The 22,136-nt window shown below is 46.2% G+C and overlaps 1 protein-coding gene across 1 annotated transcript in view; it reads left to right on the forward strand.

Moving 5' to 3' along the window:
- spryd3 (SPRY domain containing 3) overlaps positions 1-22,136 on the forward strand; it is a 123,653-nt gene that overhangs the window by 66,566 nt on the left and 34,951 nt on the right. The window contains exon 7 of the mRNA XM_084187509.1: positions 15,397-15,549. Coding sequence (XP_084043635.1) covers positions 15,397-15,549 — 153 coding nt within the window. The remainder of the gene's footprint in view (positions 1-15,396; positions 15,550-22,136) is intronic.

Raw genomic sequence — 22,136 nt, forward strand, 5'->3', positions numbered from 1 at the left:
GTAGGGGTAGCCAGGTGGAAAGCATGGCCAGCCGTAGCAAAATGCTTGTTGACATTTTCGATTATCGTAGATTTAAATCGGTAGTGACAGTGTTTCCTAGCCTCAGTGCAGTGGGAAGCTGGAAGGAGGTGCTCTTATTCTCCATGGACTTTACAGTGTCCCAAAACTTTTTGGAGTTAGTGCTACAGGATGCAAATTTCTGTCTGAAAAAGTTAGCCTTTGCTTTCCTAACTGATTGTGTATATTGGTTCCTGACTTCCCTGAAAAGTTGCATATCGCGAGGGCTGTTCGATGCTAATGCAGTATGCCACAGGATGTTTTTGTGCTGGTCAAGGGCAGTCAAGTCTGGGGTGAACCAGGGGCTATATCTGTTCTTAGTTCTGAACTTATATAGCGGGGCTATACAGTGGGGGAAAAAAGTATTTAGTCAGCCACCAATTGTGCAAGTTCTCCCACTTAAAAAGATGAGAGAGGCCTGTAATTTTCATCATAGGTACACGTCAACTATGACAGACAAAATGAGAAGAAAAAAATCCAGAAAATCACATTGTAGGATTTTTTATGAATTTATTTGCAAATTATGGTGGAAAATAAGTATTTGGTCACCTACAAACAAGCAAGATTTCTGGCTCTCACAGACCTGTAACTTCTTCTTTAAGAGGTTCCTCTGTCCTCCACTCGTTACCTGTATTAATGGCACCTGTTTGAACTTGTTATCAGTATAAAATACACCTGTCCACAACCTCAAACAGTCACACTCCAAACTCCACTATGGCGAATACCAAAGAGCTGTCAAAGGACACCAGAAACAAAATTGTAGACCTGCACCAGGCTGGGAAGACTGAATCTGCAATAGGTAAGCAGCTTGGTTTGAAGAAATCAACTGTGGGAGCAATTATTAGGAAATGGAAGACATACAAGACCACTGATAATCTCCCTTGATCTGGAGCTCCACGCAAGATCTCACCCCGTGGGGTCAAAATGATCACAAGAACGGTGAGCAAAAATCCCAGAACCACACGGGGGGACCTAGTGAATGACCTGCAGAGAGCTGGGACCAAAGTAACAAAGCCTACCATCAGTAACACACTACGCCGCCAGGGACTCAAATCCTGCAGTGCCAGACGTGTCCCCCTGCTTAAGCCAGTACATGTCCAGGCCCGTCTGAAGTTTGCTAGAGTGCATTTGGATGATCCAGAAGAGGATTGGGAGAATGTCATATGGTCATATGAAACCAAAATAACTTTTTGGTAAAAACTCAACTCGTCGTGTTTGGAGGACAAAGAATGCTGAGTTGCATCCAAAGAACACCATACCTACTGTGAAGCATGGGGGTGGAAACATCATGCTTTGGGGCTGTTTTTCTGCAAAGGGACCAGGACGACTGATCCATGTAAAGGAAAGAATGAATGGGGCCATGTATCGTGAGATTTTGACTGAAAACCTCCTTCCATCAGCAAGGGCATTGAAGTTGAAACGTGGCTGGGTCTTTCAGCATGACAATGATCCCAAACACACCACCCGGGCAACGAAGGAGTGGCTTCGTAAGAAGCATTTCAAGGTCCTGGAGTGGCCTAGCCAGTCTCCAGATCTCAACCCCATAGAAAATCTTTGAAGGGAGTTGAAAGTCCGTGTTGCCCAGCGACAGCCCCAAAACATCACTGCTCTAGACAAGATCTGCATGGAGGAATGGGCCAAAATAGTATAGTTAGAACTAACCGAAACAGCAATAGGCAAGGCATATTGACATGGGAGAGAGGCATAAAGCAGTCACAGGTGCTATTCCAGAGAGCTAAGACAACAGCTGGTAATGGCACCGAAAGTTTGAGCTGAGGCTAAACAGGACGGGGTACCGTATAAAGGAACAGTCCAGCAGGCATCAGCTGTGTAGCTGAGTCATCATAAGGTCCAGTGAACAGCAATAAGTAAGACCGGGAGCTGTTCAGTGGCTTCTACGCTACAGGTGAACTGGAGGCACGGCTGTTGATTGCGTGTGCTAGCAGGCCGGGGCTAGCAGATGGATCTTTGTGGTCGTCGCAACGGTAAGCCTGTTGAAACCACATCAGACGATTACATCGGCAAACCAGTCGTGATGGATCGGCGGGGCTCCGTGTCAACACCAGGAGGTCCCGTCCAGTTGACAGAGAGGTAGATAGCCGGGAGATGGGCCTGGCTCGAGGCTAGCTCAAGGCTAACTGGGGTTAGCTTCAGGACAGTGGTGATTTGCCAACAATGACAACACCCATTCGGTTGCAGCTAGCAAGTTGCGATGATCCGGTATTAAGGTGATTCAGGGATTCCGGCAGAAAATCCGATATGCTCTGGCTCGATAGCGTGATGTGCAGACTGTGCAGACTGGCCGACAATTGTCCAGGCTAGAGCTGGCTGGTAGGTAGTGCAGGCCACGGCCACGGACAATGGTGAAGACCGCTAACGGTGGCTAATAGCAAGTAGCTAGTTAGCTGGCTAGTTTCAGCCAGAGGTTCTGGATAAAAATGTATGAAGAAACAACAGAATCTGTTCCACATTGGGTGAGGCGGGTTGCAGGAAAGTATATTTAGTTAAAGGATGGAAAGTGAGATTGAGAAATATATACGAAAAAGACAAAAACTAAAAACAAGCTATTTACATGAGGACACTACAGAAAACACGACCGCACTGCTATGCCATCTTGGTACATTGGGACTTTGTAATTTCAATGACAGGTATTTGTATCAACATTTTTCGCTTTTATAATAAATCGATGTAGTTACAGTGTTACATATTAGTTTCTAGGGCACAACATGTGGTTCAAATGTAGCTAGAATTCATATATGCCAGGGGTATTCAACCGGGGGTCCACAGAGGTACTGCAGGGGGTCAATGGAAATATATATATATAAAAAATAAAAAAAAGTGGTATAAAAAATATTTTATTGCAATGTTTTTATAAATATCGCTAGCAACAACAGAATAAACAAATGTTGAATTATATACCTACAGTAGAAAAGAGGAGAATATCTTCTTTCTAATGATGGGCGGCAGGTAGCCTAGTGGTTAAGAGCTTTGGACCAGTAACTGAAAGGTTGCTGGTTCAAATCCCCGAGCCAACTAGGTGAAAAATCTGTCTGCCCTTGAGCAAGGCACTTAACCCTAATTGCTCCTGTAAGCCGCTCTGGATAAGAGCATCTGCTAAATGACAAATGTAAAATGTGATGTCAACTGTATTTCTCAACTCCTAATATTAAGCAAATGACACTCACTCATTGGAGTCAATTACACTCACTGGAGTATCTGACATAGGCTTTGAAAATGTGCTGCTGGTAAGCTTTCTTGACTTGGACATACATTTTTGGCTAACCTTTGTTTAACCAGCTAAACAGCTGCTCTTATCAGAAATGTACCTTTCTAGCTAATAGGCAGTTGGAGTTTACACTTCCTCTTCCAATTATAATGTGGGGGGGAGGGGTTAAAAAAAAACGACCTACCAAACCTATTCATTTAAAAATGTTGATTACTTGTCATTATCATTCACCTGATGATAAGACAAGACGTGAGTTATTATAATTGTTTTGCTAACCTATGATGAGAGTCCCTCGGTCGCCGGTTTGCCTGGGAGGGGGTCCCTGGGCAAGAAAAGGTTGAAGACCCCTGATATAGTCCCAATATAGGCTGTATCTCAATCAATTGAAAACATATTATTTTCTGGTGCACCTAAATTTCATGTTGTGCTCCTAATTTTTTAAAGTTGGAAGCACCAGTGCTACCAATGAATTTGTATTTACTTAGAGCCCTGACCATATTACTAGATGATCCACACAACCTAAAAGTAACCATGTGCGTTCCTGTGTACCTCTGAAGGTACCTTATGTGTACCTTTGACTGTTTTGTACCCCAGGGAACAACACTGTACACTAATTTTCAGTGTGGATATACATGGCCAGTTTATTAGGCACACCACCCCGTTCACGAACTTGATCGCTCCCACAGACAGTGACAAAAATAAATAAAACATCCAGTCAGCGGCAGTCCTGTGGGCGAAAACAGCTCGTTGATGAGAGAGGTCGAAGAAGAATGCCAAGAATCGTGCAAGCTAACAGGCGGCCCACGAACAGACAAATAACGGTGCAGTACAACAGTGGTGTGCAGAACAGCATCTCTGAACAAACAACTTGTCGATCCTTGTCACGGATGGGTTATTGCAGCAGATGACCACACTGGGTTCCACTCCTATCAGCTAAAAACAAGCGTCTCCATTGGGCACGCGATCACCAACACTGTACAATTGAGGAGTGGAAAAACATTGCCGACGAATCCTGGTTCCTGTTGCGTCATGCTGATGGCAGAGTCAGGATTTGGGGTAAGCAAATTGTGTCCATGGACTTGTCTGGTGTCAACAGTACAGGGTGGTGGCAGGGGTGTACTGGTGTGGGGAATGTTTTCCTGGCACACGTTACATCCCTTGATACCAATTGAGCAACGAACGTTTCTGACACCTTGTAGAATCCATGCCCCGGAGAATTCAGGCTGTTCTGGAGGCAAAGGGGGGTCCGACCCAGTACTGGATATGTGTACCTAATAAACTGGCCACTGAGTGTATGTTCTTGGTGATAAAGATGTTGTTCCAGTTTAGATGGTTTAGGTAGTCATGTATTAATCTTTCTAACCCTGGCAGTCATTCTGAATGCAGATTGTGGGTGAATAAAAGTTTAAGTTGTTGGATACAGGTGCTTGCGAAAGTATTCACCCCCCATTTTTCCTATTTTGTTGCCTTACAACCTGATTTTGGGGGGGTTTGTATCATTTGATTTACAAAATATGCCTACCACTTTGAAGATGCAAAATATTTTTTATTGTGAAACAAACAAGAAATAAGACAAAAAAACAGAAAACTGATATAAAAAAACTATGTCTTTATAAGCTTAGCACGTCTAGCCCCTGGGATTTCTGCCCATTCTTCAAGGCAAAACTGCTCCAGCTCCTTGGATGGGTTCCGCTGGTGTACAGTAATCTTTAAGTCATACCACAGATTCTCAATTGGATTGAGGTCTGGGCTTTGACTAGGCCATTCCAAGACATTAAAAATGTCCCCTTAAACCACTCGAGTGTTGCTTTAGCAGTATGCTTAGGGTCATTGTCCTTCTGGAAGGTGAACCTCCGTCCCAGTCACAAATCTCTGGAAGACTGAAACAGGTTTCCCTCAAGAATTTCCCTGTATTTAGTGCCATCCAGAATTCCTTCAATTCTGACCAGTTTCCCAGTCCCTGACAATTTTTTTATTAAATTTCTTTTATTTATTTAACCTTTATTTAACTAGGCAAGTCAGTTAAGAACAAATTCTTATTTACAATGACGGCCTACACCGGCCAAACCCAGACGACACAGGGCCAATTGTGCACCGCCCTATGGGACTCCCAATCACGGCCGGTTGTGATACAGCCTGGAATCGAACCAGGGGATCTGTAGTGACGCCTCAAGCACTGAGTTGCAGTGCCTTAGACCGCTGCACTACTTGGAAGCCCGATGAAAAACATCCCCACACCATGATGCTGCCACCACCATGCTTCACTGTGGGGATGGTGTTCTCGGGGTGATGAGAGGTGTTGGGTTTATGCCAGACATAGCGTTTTCCTTGATGGCCAAAAAGCTCAATTTTAGTCTCATCTGACCAGAGTACCTTCTTCCATATGTTTGGGGAGTCTCCCACGTGCATTTTGGCGAACACCAAACATGTTTGCTTATTTTTGTCTTTAAGCAATGGCTTTTTTCTGGCCACTCTTCCGTAAAGCCCAGCTCTGTGGAGTGTACGGCTTAAAGTGGTCCTATGGACAGATACTCCAATCTCCGCTTTGGAGCTTTGCAGCTCCTTCAGGGTTATCTTTGGTCTCTTTGTTGCCTCTCTGATTAATGCCCTCCTTGCCTGGTCCGTGAGTTTTGGTGGGCGGCCCTCTCTTAGCAGGTTTGTTGTGGTGCCATATTATTTCAATTTTTTAATAAAGGATTTAATGGTGCTCCGTGAGATGTTCAAAGTTTCAGATATTTTTTTATAACCCAACCCTGATCTGTACTTCTCCACAACTTTGTCCCTGACCTGTTTGGAGAGCTCCTTGGTCTTCATGGTGTCGCTTGCTTGGTGGTGCCCCTTGCTTAGTGGTGTTGCAGACTCTTGGGGCCTTTCAGAACAGGTGTATATATACTATACTGAAATCATGTGACAGATCATGTGACACTTAGATTGCACACAGGTGGACTTTATTTAACTAATTATGTGACTTCCGAAGGTAATTGGTTGCACCAGATCTTATTTAGGGGCTTCATAGCAAAGGGGGTGAATACATATGCACGCACCACATTTCCGTAATTTATTTATTTTTTAACAATTTTTTTTAAACAATTTTTCACTTCACCAATTTGGACTATTTTGTGTATGTCCATTACATGAAATCCAAATAAAAATCCATTTAAATTACAGGTTGTAATGCAACAAAATAGGAAAAATGCCAAGGGGGATGAATACTTTTGCAAGGCACTGTATATCCCCACTTGGGGCTGGATTCCAATAGGAATTAGACATCACTTTGCAAGCCAGCATAATGTGACTTGATGCTGGTACGCTGGTGACCAGAAAAACAACGAAGGCTGGGAGGTCTCGTCTCTCTCGGTTTTTCTGCAGAGGAAATAAAACACTTGGCCAGTGACAGAGTTAATTTGTTTCCCAGCTATCACCATATAAAGCGATTAGAAGCTCCTCTCTTTCATTGGAGGTAACTAACACTCTCTCTCCTCTCTCTCTCACTCCCCTCCCCTCCTTCCCTGGAGCTAACTAACCAGAGATTATCAGTGGGGGGTGGGGGGCAGCAAGAGGCTTCTGCTGCAGGCAATTATGGTCTTAATATCACATCATGTGGGGAGTAGCGCTGTGTGTATGTGCGTGCGTGTGTGCACACTTGATTGTGTGTGTTTGTGCAGTGGAATAATTATATCTAGGTCATCCCTGGCCCCAACTGGGAGTGTTCTTTTTTTTTTCTTTTTTACACTGACTCACTCTTATGTGAGACTTATATGTGACTATTATGTCACAAAGTGTAATAATTACTTTCCAAACTCCTTTTAGGTAACAGCTGCTTCTTTTCTTTTGAAGGAAAGTTACTCGACTAAACTTCCACTTAGAAGTGGAAGGACGAGATTAATGGTGGAAAGTGGAAACCATGCAGGAGTCTTCATGAAAGGGATGGGAGTGGATAACAATTTTTCCTCAGCAATCTACACAATACCCCATAATGACAAAGCAAAAACAGGTTGTTAGACATTTTTGCAAATTTATTAAAAATAAAAAACAGAAATACCTTATTTACATAAGTATTCAGACCTTTTGCTATGAGCCTCGAAGTTGAGCTCAGGTGCATCCTGTTTCCATTGATCATCCTTGAGATGTTTCTACAACTTGATTGGAGTCCACCTGTGGTAAATGTAATAGATTGGACATGATTTGGAAACAAGATTCTCTGGTTGCAAGCGCCATGCTCTACCAACTGAGCTACAGACTGGGGCGAAGGTTCACCTTCCAACAGGACAGTGACCCTAAGCACACAGCCAAGACAATGCAGGAGTGGCTTCGGGACAAGCCTCTGAATGTCCTTGAGTGGCCCAGCCAGAGCCCGGACTTGAACCCGATCGAACATCTCTGGAGAGCCCTGAAAATAGCTGTGCAGTGACGCTCCCCATCCAACCTGACAGAGCTTGAGAGGATCTGCAGAGAAGAATGGTAGAAACTCCCCAAATACAGGTGTGCCAAGCGTGTAGTGTCATACCCAAGAAGACTTGATGCTGTAATCGCGGCCAAAGGTGCTTCAACAAAGTACTGAGCAAAGGGGATGAAGACTTATGTAAATGTAATATTTCCGTTTTTTTATGTTTAATAAATTAGCAAACATTTCTAAAAATCTGTTTTTGCTTCGTCATTATGGCATATTGTGTGTCGATTGATGAGGGGAAAAAACAATTTAATCAATTTTAGAATAAGGCTGTAACGTAACAATGTGGACAATGTCAAGAGGTCTGAATATTTTCTTAAGGCACTGTAAATCAATAGTGGCGGTGGGTTGGGCTGGGAGCGCAGAGTCTGGTTAGGCAACATCCACCCTGGCCTGCAGACATAATGGCGATCATAAACTTGTCTCTATTAAAAGGTGGTGAAAACCTCCACATGCCCAGTAAGTGATGAGGTGTCAAATGCAATGCTCTAGTGGTTCTCCTCGTTTTCAAAGAAAGCATGGGGGAGCTGGATGATTTAAATGGGACTGTGTTGCTTTGGCTTGATATTGGTTGTAGGCTAAGTGCCGGGTAGCTGGGCAGGCAGTTGAGATACACAGGAAGGAGATGGATGTAGGAGGCCATACTATAGGCTAGGAAGTTAGGGTTGCTTTCTATATTGTGGTAAACAAAGGCTGTGTTTTGATCCATGTCCTCTTGCAGGTTCTGCTTTTATCTAGGCCTACTCCACTGTCTACATCACACACCATAGACATAGAAGGACTAGAATGGTCATTTCCTTCCAAGTCTATGCCCTATGTCATTATATTTCTATGTTCCACACCACCTGCGATGTAGGCTACAGTTCATCTCTCTCTCTCTCTCTCTCTCTCTCTCTCTCTCTCTCTCTCTCTCTCTCTCTCTCTCTCTCTCTCTCTCTCTCTCTCTCTCTCTCTCTCTCTCTCTCTCTCTCTCTCTCCTCTCTCTCTCTCTCTCTCTCTCTCTCTCTCTCTCTCTCTCTCTCTCTCTCTCTCTCTCTCTCTCTCTCTCTCTCTCTCTCTCTCTCTCTCTCTCTCTCTCTCTCTCTCACTCACTCACTCACTCACTCACACACTCACTCACTCACTCCACTCACTCACTCACTCACTCACTCACTCACTCACTCACTCACTCACTCACTCACTCACTCACTCACTCACTCACTCACTCACTCACTCACTCACTCACTCACTCACTCACTCACTCACTCACTCACTCACTCACTCACTCACTCACTCACTCACTCACTCACTCACTCACTCACTCACTCACTCACTCACTCACTCACTCACTCACTCACTCACTCACTCACTCTACTCACTCACTCACTCACTCACTCACTCACTCACTCACTCACTCACTCACTCACTCACTCACTCACTCACTCACTCACTCACTCACTCACACACACACACACACACACACACACAGCCTCACCCCAGTGTGTGTTCAAAACATTTCCTCAGAATTTGGCATCTGGGGTGAGTTTATTTACCTAGTGAAGGAATAAGTGATTGATTATTTCTATTTTTGGAGTGTGTTTTCATTATACAGTATGTTGACTCAGTTTCAATTACACACGTTCAGGTACATCTGTATTGCTTCAGCACAGAGTGCATGCCAGCTTTTCGGCCATACACAACACTACTGACAGAAAGCTTTCAATGGTCTGCATCAAAATGACAGTTGGTTGTGTTTCGGTCAATCAAATGGCACCCTATTCCCTATTTGGTGTAGTTAATACTTTTGACCAGAGCCCTGGGCCCTTGTCAAAGTAGTGCATTAAATAGGGAATATAGTGCCATTTGGGGTGCAGTAGAACATTTTACACAGGCAGCACACAGTGGCAGCCAGACAGGTACCAAGTCCAAGTGGGCTGGCTGGGAGGGAGAGGCTCCCTAATCTCCTATGTTTCTTCCAAATGCCTCCAGGAGTGACAGGAAACTGGGAAGACGGAGCACCCCCCACACACTACCCCTCCCACCACCACCCCGGATGGTGCCATGATCAGAGAGAAAGAAGGAGAAAGGGAGAGATGAAGAGTGAGAGAGAGCGAAAGGGAGAGGAGAGAGAGAATGACTGCAGGCATCTGTCAGCACTCTGGGAGGGAGAGCTGATTAAAACCTCCTTTTGCTCTCTCTCCCTCTCTCTCTCTCTCTCTCTCTCCATTACTCAGCATCACAGAGGCAGGAAGGTGTGACAACACACTCGCTGCAACTCCCTCCCTCCCTCCCTCCCTCCCTCAAAAGAACAGCTACTGTGCAGGCATGAAAGTTGAAGAGGTTGAGGAGAAGGAGAAGATAGCAGCGAGAGAACAAGAAAGAACAGTCTAAAAATAAAATGGGAAAGAAGTGGGTACCCATTAATTTAGGGCAGGTCTGTGAGTTGAGGACACACAAGACAAGACAGGGCAGGGCACTCACTTCTTGTAATTTTTGCAATTGTCCAGACAGAGACAGTAATATAATGAATTGTGTTCTTTTAAAGAGAAGATTTTAGTTTTGTCAGATGCTGACAAGATGTCTTTCATGTCTGAGTTTTAGCACGTGTAATAAACAGATTGAAACTTGGAAGATTAAAAGTATTTGGCAATAAATTAACAATTACAGATCATCAACTTTCATGATCCCTGTCCACTTTAAATATAGGTTTCATGTGCAGATTCCCTTCCAGACTGTAGCATCTGGGTCGTCAGCAGTATTATACAGGTAACTGCCAAAATAAAGTAAACACCAACATAGTTTCTTAATAAGGCGTTGGGCCTCTACGAGCCAGAACAGCTTCAGTGCACCTTGGAATAGATTCTACAAGTGTCTGAAACTCTATTGGAGGAATGCGACACCATTCTTCCACAATAAATTCCATAATTTGGTGTTTTGTTGATGGTGACGGAAAACGCCGTCTCAAGGGCCACTCCAGATTATACAGTGCCTTCGGAAAGTATTCAGACCCCTTGACTTTTTCCACATTTTGTTAGGTTATGGCCTTATACTAAAATTGATTAAATTGTTTTTTTCCCTCATCAATCTACACACACAAAAAAAAAAACTTTACTCAGTACTTTGTTGAAGCATCTTTTGCAGCGATTACAACCTCGAGTCTTCTTGGGTATGACGCTACAAGCTTGGCACACCGTGTAGCTCAGTTGGTAGAGCATGGCGTTTGCAACGCCAGGGTAGTGGGTTCGATTCCCATGGGGGGCCAGTATGAAAATGTATGCACTCACTAACTGTAAGTCGCTTTGGATAAGAGCGTCTGCTAAATGTTAATGTATTTGGGGAGTTTCTCCCATTTTTCTCTGCAGATCCTCTCAAGCTCTGTCAGGTTGGATGGGGAGCGTTGCTGCGCAGCTATTTTCAGGTCTCTCCAAAGATGTTTGATCGGGTTCAAGTTTAGGCTCTGGCTGGGCCACTCAAGGACATTCAGAGACTTGACCCGAAGCCACTCCTGCGTTGTCTTGGCTGTGTGCTTAGGGTCGTTGTCCTGTTGGAAGGTGAACCGTCGCCCCAGTCAGAGGTCCTGAGCGCTCTGGAGCAGGTTTTCATCAAGGACCTCTCTGTATTTTCCTCCGTTAATTTTTGCCTCGATCCTGACTAGTCTCCCAGTCCCTGCTGCTGAAAGACATCCCCACAGCATGATGCTGCCACCAACATGTTTCACCGTAGGGATGGTGCCAGGTTTCCTCCAGACGTGACGCTTGGCATTCAGTCCAAAGAGTTTAATCTTGTTTTCATTAGACCAGAGTCTTGTTTCTCATGGTCTAAGAGTCTTTAGGTGCCTTTTGGCAAACTCCAAGCGCCCTGTCATGTGCCTTTTACTTTAGCTTCCGTCTGGCCACTCTACCATAAAGGCCTGATTGGTGGAGTGCTGCAGAGATGGTTGTCTTTCTGGAAGGTTCTCCCATCTCTACAGAGGATCTCTAGAGCTCTGTCAGGGTGACCATTGGGTTCTTGGTCACCTCCCTGACCAAGGCCCTTCTCCCTCGATTGCTCAGTTTGTCCGGGCGGCCAGCTCTAGGAAGAGTCTTGGTGGTTCCAAACTTCTTCCGTTTAAGAATGATGGAGGCCACTGTGTTTTTGGGGACCTTCAATGCTGCAGAAATGTTTTGGTACCCTTCCCAAGATCTGTGCCTCGACACAATCCTGTCTTGGAGCTCGACAGACAATTCCTTCGACCTCATGGCTTGGTTTTTGCTCTGACATGAACTGTCAACTGTGGGACCTTATATAAACAGGTGTGTGCATTTCCTAATCATGTCCAATCAATTGAATTTACCACAGGTGGACTCCAATCAAGTTGTAGAAACATCTCAAGGATGATCAATGGAAACAGGATGCACCTGAGCTCAATTTTGAGTCTCATAGCAAAGGGTCTGAATACTTATGTAAATAAGGTATTTCTGTTTTAAATTTGCAAAAATGTCTAAAAACCTGTTTTCAATTTGTCATTATGGGGTATTGTGTGCGGATTGCTGAGGATCTTTAATTTTTTAAAATCTATTTTAGATTAAGGCTGTAACGTAACAAAATGTGAAAAAAGTCAAGGGGTCAGAATACTTTCCGAAAGCACTGTATTGTTGATAGTTTATGTTGTTTGACAAAGTTGGTCCTGACCTGTGTTTGTCCTTTCTCACTTGATATTGCTGATGTAAGGAGTATGTACAGTACCAGGCAAAAGTTAGGACACACCTACTCATTCAAGGGTTTTTATTTATTTTTACTATTTATTACTATTTATTTCTACATTGTAGAATAATAGTGAAGACATCAAAACTATGAAATAACACATGTGGAATCATGTAGTAACCAAAAAAGTGTTAAACAAATCAAAATATATTTTATATTTGAGATTCTTCAAATAGCCACCCTTTGCCTTGATGACAGCTTTGCACACTCTTGGCATTCTCTCAACCAGCTTCACCTGGAATGCTTTTCCAACGGTCTTGATGGAGTTCCCACATATGCTTAGCACTTGTTGGCTGCTTTTCCTTCACTCTGCCGTCCGACTCATCCCAAACCATCTCAATTGGGTTGAGGTTGTGGGATTTTGGAGGCCAGGTCATCTGATGCAGCACTCCATCACTCTCCTTCTTGGTAAAATAGCCCTTACACAGCCTGGAGGTGTGTTGGGTCATTGTCCTGTTGAAAAACAAATGATAGTCCCACTTAGCCCAAACCAGGTGGGATGGCGTATCACTGCAGAATGCTGTGGTAGCCATGCTGGTTAAGTGTGCCTTGAATTCTAAATAAATCACAGACAGTGTCACCAGCAAAGCACCCCCACACCGTAACACCTCCTCCTCCATTCTTTATGGTGGGATCTACACATGTGGAGATCATCCGTTCACCCACACCGCGTCTCACAAAGACACGGCGGTTGGAACCAAAAATCTCACATTTTGACTCCAGACCAAAATACAAATTTCCACTGGTCTAATGTCCATTGCTCATGTTTCTTGGCCCAAGCAGGTCTCTTCTTTTTATTGGTGTCCTTTAGTAGTGGTTTCTTTGCAGCAGTTCGACCATGAAGGCCTGATTCACACAGTCCCCTCTGAACAGTTGATGTTATGATGTGTCTTTGAATTGAACTCTGTGAAGCATTTATTTGGGCTGCAATTTCTGAGGCTGGTAACTCTAATGAACTTATCCTCTCAACAGAGATAGCTCTGTGTCTTCCATTCCTGTGGTGGTCCTCATGAGAGGCAGTTTCATCATAGCGCTTGATGGTTTTTGCGACTGCACTTGAAGAAACTTTAAAAGTTATTGACATTTTCCGTGTTGACTGACCTTCATGTCTTAAAGTAGTGATGGACTGTCGTTTCTCTTTGCTTAGTTGAGCTGTTCTTGCCGTAATATGGACTTGGTCTTTTACCAAATAGGGCTATCTTCTGTATACCCCCTTACCTTGTCACAACACAACTGATTGGCTCAAACGCATTAAGTAAGAAAGAAATTCCACAAGTTAACTTTTAAGAAGGCACACCTGTTAATTGAAATGCATTCCAGGTGACTACCTCATGAAGCTGGTTGAGAGAATGCCAAGAGTGTGCAAAGCTGTCATCAAGGCAAAGAGTGGCTATTTGTAGGATCTCAAATATGAAATATATTTAGATTTGTTTAACACTTTTTTTGGTTACTACATGATTCCATATGTGTTATTTCATAGTGTTGATGTCTTCACTATTATTCTGCAATGTAAAAAATAGTAAAAATAAAGAAAAACCCTTGAATGAGTAGGTGTCTAAACTTTTGACTGGTAGTGTATTTTGGGTGTGAGGTAGTATGCCCAGGTACTGCAAGTAACACTATACCTGGATTGGTCCTTCATTCAATCTGTCACAGAATAATTGAAAGAAAACTATATTTTCTTGACTGAGACCTAGTTAGGAAGTTATTTATTTCCACTGGATGGATACCGGGCAACATTCATCATCATTTAATTGAAGGAACCTTTCCTTTGAAGTAGAACTCAAAACCGCTGTAGGCCTATTACCTTAACGCACCCAGGTGTTGTCACAAGCTTATTAGAGTCGTCCACCCCCACTTTGTCTGTCATCTTTTCTCTTCCACTTCAAACTGAAGGCATTCCTTCGTTCTCTCTATTCTCTGACACACTGGATGGAAAAATAGGAGCAGCACTTGGTTGCCTAGCTGCCCACCTACTTGTCCTTCCCATAGTAACCTGTTCTTCTGAGGCTTAGTAATGTGTTTTTCCTATAGGATCTGTTAAGCCTTCCATGGAGAAGTTGTTATAATGTTCAATCAGTGGAATATTTGACGAGTCTATTTACGCATGATCAACATGGGCGCGGGCCTGTTACAGTGGGAGTTTGACTGCATGGTGCGTCCCAAAATGGCACCCTATTCCCTATTTAGTACATTTCCTAGTCTGTACTTGATAACTTCCTCCTTATGTACACTACACGACTTCCCAAATCCTAACATCGCTTTGCCTCTGTGTTTCCTGTAGTTTTTTGTCTTGCCAACGTAGTGGTGCGCACACTAAACGATGTAGCATAGACATGGGGCCACACACTACAAGATTCTTCACTTGGTCGTGAGGGTTCTCGATACCACGCTGTCTCGCCAAAACAATGTGATGATGTGATTAGATTGTTACCGTAGCTAGAACGAGCTGTAGCTCAAACCAGCCTCAAACCTTTTCAGTCTGACGTTCACGCTTGCCATACAGAGTTGAAATATCTAGGCAATACATTTTTAATTGAATAACTTTGCTTTGCATTTTTTATTGAATAACCTTGCTTGTGAAGTTCAGAGCTGTAACTATTTGACACTGGTTGCAAGTACAAACGCATAGGCTACTAGTAGTAGTCATGGCTCCTGCTCAAGAGTCTACACATTCTGGGTGATGCGATACAACGTCATCATCTCACTGGCATCTTCTCTGGCGAGCTCTCATTGGCTATTGCTGATCACCATTCTCAAAACTTGTCGTTGCACATCTCACACTACAAGAGCATATTTGATTTCCGGGGCCCAAATCGTGTAGGGTATAGGTGTGTCTGTCTCTTGAATACTCCAGGCATGTTCTCGAAAGACCAATTTAGTCAAAACCACAGCATGTTGTATATGAATACTGACCCTCTCCCCCCCTCCTCCCCCTTAGCAGCTCCTACAGTACGTGGGGAAGGGGAAGAGCATCCTGGACGTGGGTCAGGCCCAGGCCCGGCAGCCCCTCAGCACACGCTGCCACTACTTTGAGGTGGAGATAGTGGACGCTGGAGAGAAGTGCTACATCGCCCTGGGCCTGGCCAGAAGGGTAAGCACTGTACAAGTAGTGTACGCAGCACATTTGCACATCAGTAAATCTACGGCCACACAGAGACTCATGAACACAGATTAAATCACATGCATTCATCAATTGTCAATTTTTGTATGTCAAAAGTTCAAGTCAACTATTTTCGGAAGAGTTGCATGCGTGAAAAGACAGACAATTTGGCCATTTTTTGTCTGGCAATGATCTCCGTTATCCATCATCTGTCAACGGATGACTCCCATTGAAAAACCATTGGCTTAATCTGTAATTTTCTGAGACAAAATCTATGTCTAGCCATAGCCTAAGGGTAAGCATTCATAACGCTGTATGTTTTTTTATTTTTAACCATCAGCACTACAGAGAAGTATAGGTGCCGTTTATTTAGTCAGATTCTGCTTGTTTTGAAGTTGAGGAAGTAATAGTACAATCGTAACACATTTAGGTACAGTACAGGGTTCGTACAGATAATGGCAAGTCATATTCAAGGACTTTCAAGTACTTTTTCAAGCACTAATATTTATTTTCAAGGACCATCAATTTGTAATAGTTCCTATTATGCAATTGTTTGTAGTCGCCATCAGAAGGCAGTATATCGCCACAACCTCATGAAAAAATAAATAAAAACTTTAATCACTATCTTACAAGTTCTACTCAATAATACGTGTTTCACTACTTATTTACTACATACATGAGTGGTAAGTCAGTGCTGAAAAGGGAAGGGGTCTGAATACTTTCCGAATGCACTGTACATACATACTTCCCTCATTATTCATCACCTTTGTTGTAGGAATAGAACACAGTGTGCTTGATGAAGAGGAAAAAAACAATGAAAGACATTTTAACACGACTAATTCAAACCCCTCATCTCTTTTTCCAAAGAATGCACATGCGGTTCCCATCTAATGTTAGCATAGGACAGGAGCTGCTAGACTTCCCATAATAACCTATGTGCCTTGAAGCCCAACACAACAAACAGCTGTACGGGAACTGATCAAAACAAGGAGCAACATCTGGTCTTACACCAATGTAGACTGGAACAGAGCAAAAAGAATACAGGTTGCCCCTATGGCCAAAAGTAGTGCACAATATAGGGAATAGGGTACCATTTGAGATGCATCCATAATATACATAGGTATCAATGGAAGGCCAGGTCTTGATAGACAGAGAGATGCTCAATGACAGAGTTATATCACCCATTTGCATTGCACATACTGTCTGTAGAGGATAAAAAGGGCTGGGACTGACTGTGTAGGTCTGACCTAGGAACATCAGCCATGAGGTGTAATGAACGCCAGCCAAAACCCAAGGCCTGGTCTACGTGGAGTTGCCTTGTCCTGTCATGCTCTCTCTGATCTCTCTTTGGCCATGGGCATGGCTCACTGCAACAGAGACTAATTACTCTCAGGTCCTGAACCGACCGGCGACCGCAGACTGAAACTCGTCTTGTCTTGTGAAAGGAAGGGTTGATTAAAGCCAAGGTCACTGGGTCCGACCAACCAGACTTGGGTTCAATAAAAAAATTTAATCTTTTAAATTTTTGGAACGTTTGCTTTAGCCTGCCTAGAATTCCAGGTGAGCAGTTTTTGTTCTTTTGGTACTTTTCTATCGGTGCATTGCAACAGGCAAGCTCAATCGTAGCTACTGTATTTGAAATGATTTCAAATAGTATTGAACCCAGGTCTGCCGACCAGACCGACCTGCTCCTCCGCCCTCCCACTCTGAAAAAAGGAGGATGTTTTGTTGGTGATAACTAACTCCCTAACATTTCCTCCCCTTCAGACTCTGTCCCCCTCAGTCTCTCTGCATCTGTGTTTGTTTACAGAGACATTATGGCCTCCCTGATAAAGCCAATAATTGAAGGGCTGGTTAATCACTGTTTACTCATCACAATGTATTTAAAAAAAATAGGGGTAGATCAGCTTTAATATTGCAGATAGATTGTAACTTCCATCAATGTATGTCAGACTGCGACGGTGAAATGCGGTAGGCGAAGTCAAACGCAGGACACAGAGCTTACTGGAAACGTACTTTACTTGAAAGTAACCAGAGAAGAAAACAATCTCCACACAAGGAGGAAAAACAACCCGCACACGAACACTGCCGATGACGAATACAATAACACACAATGAACGACAGAGGGTTAAATAGGGAATACAATACAGCGTAATGGGGAACAGGTGTACACAATCAGGACAAAACAAGTCAAACACCGAAACATAGATCGGTGGCAGCTAGTACTCCGGGGACGACGAACGCCGAAGCCTGCCCGAGCAAGGAGGAGGAGCAGCCTCGGCAGATTCCGTGACAGTACCCCCCCCCCCCCCCCCCGGACGCGCGGCTCCAGCCGTGCACCGACCCCGGCCTCGGGGACGGCCAGTAGGACGCGGAGCAGGGCGAGTCGGATGACTCCGGTGGAAGTCCCTCAACATGGAGGGATCTAGAATGTCCCTCCTGGGGACCCAGCACCGTTCCTCCAGACCGTACCCATCCCACTCCACGAGATACTGCAGGCCCCCCGTCCGACGCCTCGATTCCAAGATGGAACGGACTGAGTACGCCGGAGCCCCCTCGATATCCAACGGGGGCGGAGGAGCCTCTCGTACCTCACTCTCCTGGAGTGGACCAGCCACCACCGGCCTGAGGAGAGACACATGGAATGAGGGGTTAATGCGGTAATTAATTGGCAGTTGTAACCTACAGCATACCTCGTTCAATCTCCTCAGGACTTTAAAGGGCCCCACAAACCGCCGACCCAGCTTCCGGCAGGGCAGGCGAAGGGGCAGGTTTCGGGTCGAGAGCCAGACCCGGTCTCCCGGTGCATACACCGGAGCCTCACTGCGGTGGCGATCGGCGCTCGCCTTTTGCCGCCCGATGGCCCGCTGCAGATGGACATGCGCAGCGTTCCAAGTTTCTTCCGAGCGCCGAAACCACTCGTCCACCGCAGGGGCTTCGGTCTGGCTCTGATGCCAAGGTGCCAGAACCGGCTGATAACCTAACACACACTGGAAAGGCGTAAGGTTAGTGGACGAATGGCGGAGGGAGTTTTGGGCTATCTCTGCCCAGGGAATATATCCCGACCACTCCTCCTGCCGGTCCTGGCAATATGACCTCAGAAACCTACCCACATCCTGGTTTACTCTCTCCCCCTGCCCATTACTCTCGGGGTGAAAACCTGAGGTAAGGCTAATCGAGACCCCCAGACGTTCCATAAATGCCCTCGAGGTAAACTGGGGACCCCGATCAGACACTATATCCTCAGGCACCCCATAGTGCTGGAAGACGTGTGTAAACAGGGCCTCAGCAGTTTGTAGGGCAGTAGGGAGACCAGGCAGGGGAATGAGACGGCAGGCTTTAGAAAACCGATCCACAACGACCAAGATCGTAGTGTTCCCCTGGGAGGGAGGAAGGTCCGTGACAAAATCCACCGATAGGTGAGACCACGGCCATTGTGGAACAGGTAGGGGTTGTAACTTCCCCCTGGGCAGGTGTCTAGTTGCCTTACAATGGGCGCACACCGAGCAGGAGGAAACATAAACCCTCACGTCCTTAGCTAAGGTTGGCCACCAGTACTTCTCACTAAGGCAGTGCACTGTCCAACCAATACCCGGATGACCAGAGGAGGGTGACGTGTGAGCCCAGTATATCAAACGGTCGCGAACCTCGAGCGGCACGTACCTCCGACCCTCTGGACACTGTGGAGGAGTAGGGTCGGAACGTAACGCCCGCTCGATTTCCGCATCCACCTCCCACACCACCGGTGCCACTAAACAAGACTCCGGAAGTATGGGAGTGGGCTCAATGGACCTCTCCTCTGTGTCATATAGTCGGGACAGGGCGTCTGCCTTAGCGTTCTGGGACCCTGGTCTATAGGTGAGCTTAAATACAAAGCGGGAAAGAAACATTGACCACCTTGCCTGGCGAGGATTCAGCCTCCTCGCTGCCCGGATGTACTCCAGGTTACGATGGTCAGTCAGATTGAGAAAAGGGTGTTTAGCCCCCTCAAGCCAATGTCTCCACACTTTCAGGGCTTGAACCACAGCCAGCAGCTCCCTATCCCCCACGTCATAATTGCGCTCCGCCGGACTGAGCTTCTTAGAATAGAAAGCACAGGGGCGGAGTTTAGGTGGCGTACCCGAGCGCTGAGACAGCACAGCGCCGATCCCAGCCTCGGAAGCGTCCACCTCCACCTGAAATGCCAAAGAGGGATCCGGATGCGCCAGCACCGGAGCTGAGGTAAACAGGTCCTTCAGACATTTAAACGCCCTGTCCGCCTCAGCTGACCACTGCAGGAGCACCGGACCCCCCCTTTAGCATAGCAGAGAGGTAATGGGAGCTGCTACCTGTCCAAAGCCCCGGATAAACCTCCGGTAGTAATTGGCAAAACCCAAGAATCGCTGCACCTCCTTTACCGTGGTGGGAGTCTGCCAATTACGCACGGCAGAAACGCGGTCAATTGCCATCTCTACCCCTGACGCAGACAACCGATGTCCCAGGAAGGAGATGGACTCCTGGAAGAACAGACATTTCTCCGCCTTCGCATACAGGTCATGCTCCAACAGTCTACCAAGCACTTGACGCACCAGGGACACATGCTCGGCTCGTGTAGCGGAGTATATTAGGATGTCATCAATATATACCACAACACCCTGTCCATGCAAGTCCCGGAAAATCTCGTCCACAAATGATTGGAAGACTGAAGGAGCATTCATTAACCCGTATGGCATGACGAGGTACTCATAGTGACCCGAGGTGGTACTGAAGGCTGTGTTCCACTCATCTCCCTCCCTAATGCGCACCAGGTTGTACGCGCTCCTGAGATCCAATTTTGTGAAGAATCGCGCCCCGTGTAATGACTCCGTCATACTAGCGATCAGAGGGAGAGGATAGCTGTATTTGGTGGTGATCTGATTTAGACCACGGTAATCAATACACGGGCGTAAACCCCCATCCTTCTTCTTCACAAAAAAGAAACTTGAGGACGCAGGGGAAGTAGACGGCCGTATGTAACCCTGTCTCAAAGATTTGGTGACGTAGGTCTCCATAGCGGCCGTCTCCTCCTGAGACAGAGGATACACGTGACTACGTGGAAGCGCAGCGCCTACCTGGAGGTCTATCGCACAATCCCCCTGTCGATGAGGTGGTAATTGAGTCGCCTTCTTACTGAAGGCGAGAGCCAAATCGGCATACTCAGGTGGAATGTGCAAGGTGGGAACTTGGTTCGGGCTTTCCACCGTCGTTGCCCCTACGGAAACGCCTACACACCGCCCAGTACACTGATCAGACCATCCCTGGAGAGCTCTCTGCTGCCATGAAATGTTGGGGTCATGAGCTGTTAACCAGGGAAGCCCCAACACCACGGGAAACGCAGGAGAATCAATCAAATACAAACGTACTATCTCCTCATGACCCTCCTGCGTTTTCATCCGGAGAGGCGCCGTGACCTCCCTAATCAATCCTGACCCCAACGGGCCGCTATCTAGGGCATGAATAGGGAAGGGCACATCAACAGGTACGATAGGAATCCCTAACTTATATGTGAACTGGCGATCGATAAAATTCCCGCTGCGCCTCAATCTACTAGCGCCTTATGCGGGGAGTGAGGAGAAACCTCGGGAAACACCACTTGAATACACATATGATCAGCAGAGAGCTCTGGGTGAGTTGGGTGCCTACTCACCTGGAATGACTCATCAGTGCGTCGCCCACTGCCTCGATTCCTAGGAGACCCTCCCCAGCACCGACCAGCAGTGTGTCCTCTGCGGCCACAGTTGGTGCAGGGGACGGCCTCCCTCCTGGTCTCCCTAGCACCAGCACCCCCGAGCTCCATAGGGGTCGGCTCGGAAGTGCTGGGGGATGGAATGGACGGCCCCGAATCCGGACGTCCGCGGGTAGCCAACAGGGTATCCAGGCGAATCGACATGTCCACCAGTTGATCAAAGCTGAGGTTGGTGTCCCTGCAGGCCAATTCCCGCAGCACGTCCTCCCTCAGGCTGCATCTGTAGTGGTCGATGAGGGCCCTCTCATTCCATCCCGTGTTGGCAGCTAGCGTCCGGAAGTCCAGCACGAACTCCTGCGCGCTCCTCCTCCCCTGTCTAAGGTGGAATAGACGCTCACCCGCCGCTTTACCCTCTGGGGGATGATCGAATACTGCCCGGAAGCGGCGGGTGAACTCTGCATAGCTGACCGTAGCGGCGTCTATCCCACCCCATTCGGCGTTGGCCCATTCCAGCGCCTTGCCGGACAGACAGGAGATGAGGGCGGACACGCTCTCGTATCCTGAGGGCGCCGGGTGAATGGTTGCTAGGTAGAGTTCAACCTGGAGTAGGAAACCCTGACACCCGGCCATCATAAGCCCTCGGGAGCGAGAGCCGAATCCCACTGGACTCCGGAGATGGTGGTACCCACTGGACTCCCCTTGAATGGTGGTGCCCAGGTGCTGGATCATGGCCTCTTGTTGGGTTACACGCTCCTCCAGTGCTCTCCTTGGTTATTCTGTCAGACTGCGACGGTGAAATGCGGTAGGCGAAGTCAAACGCAGGACACAGAGCTTACTGGAAACGTACTTTACTTGAAAGTAACCAGAGAAGAAA

The sequence above is a fragment of the Coregonus lavaretus genome, assembly GCF_964263955.1.
Source record: "Coregonus lavaretus genome assembly, chromosome: 22".
NCBI classification, from domain to species: Eukaryota; Metazoa; Chordata; class Actinopteri; order Salmoniformes; family Salmonidae; genus Coregonus; species Coregonus lavaretus.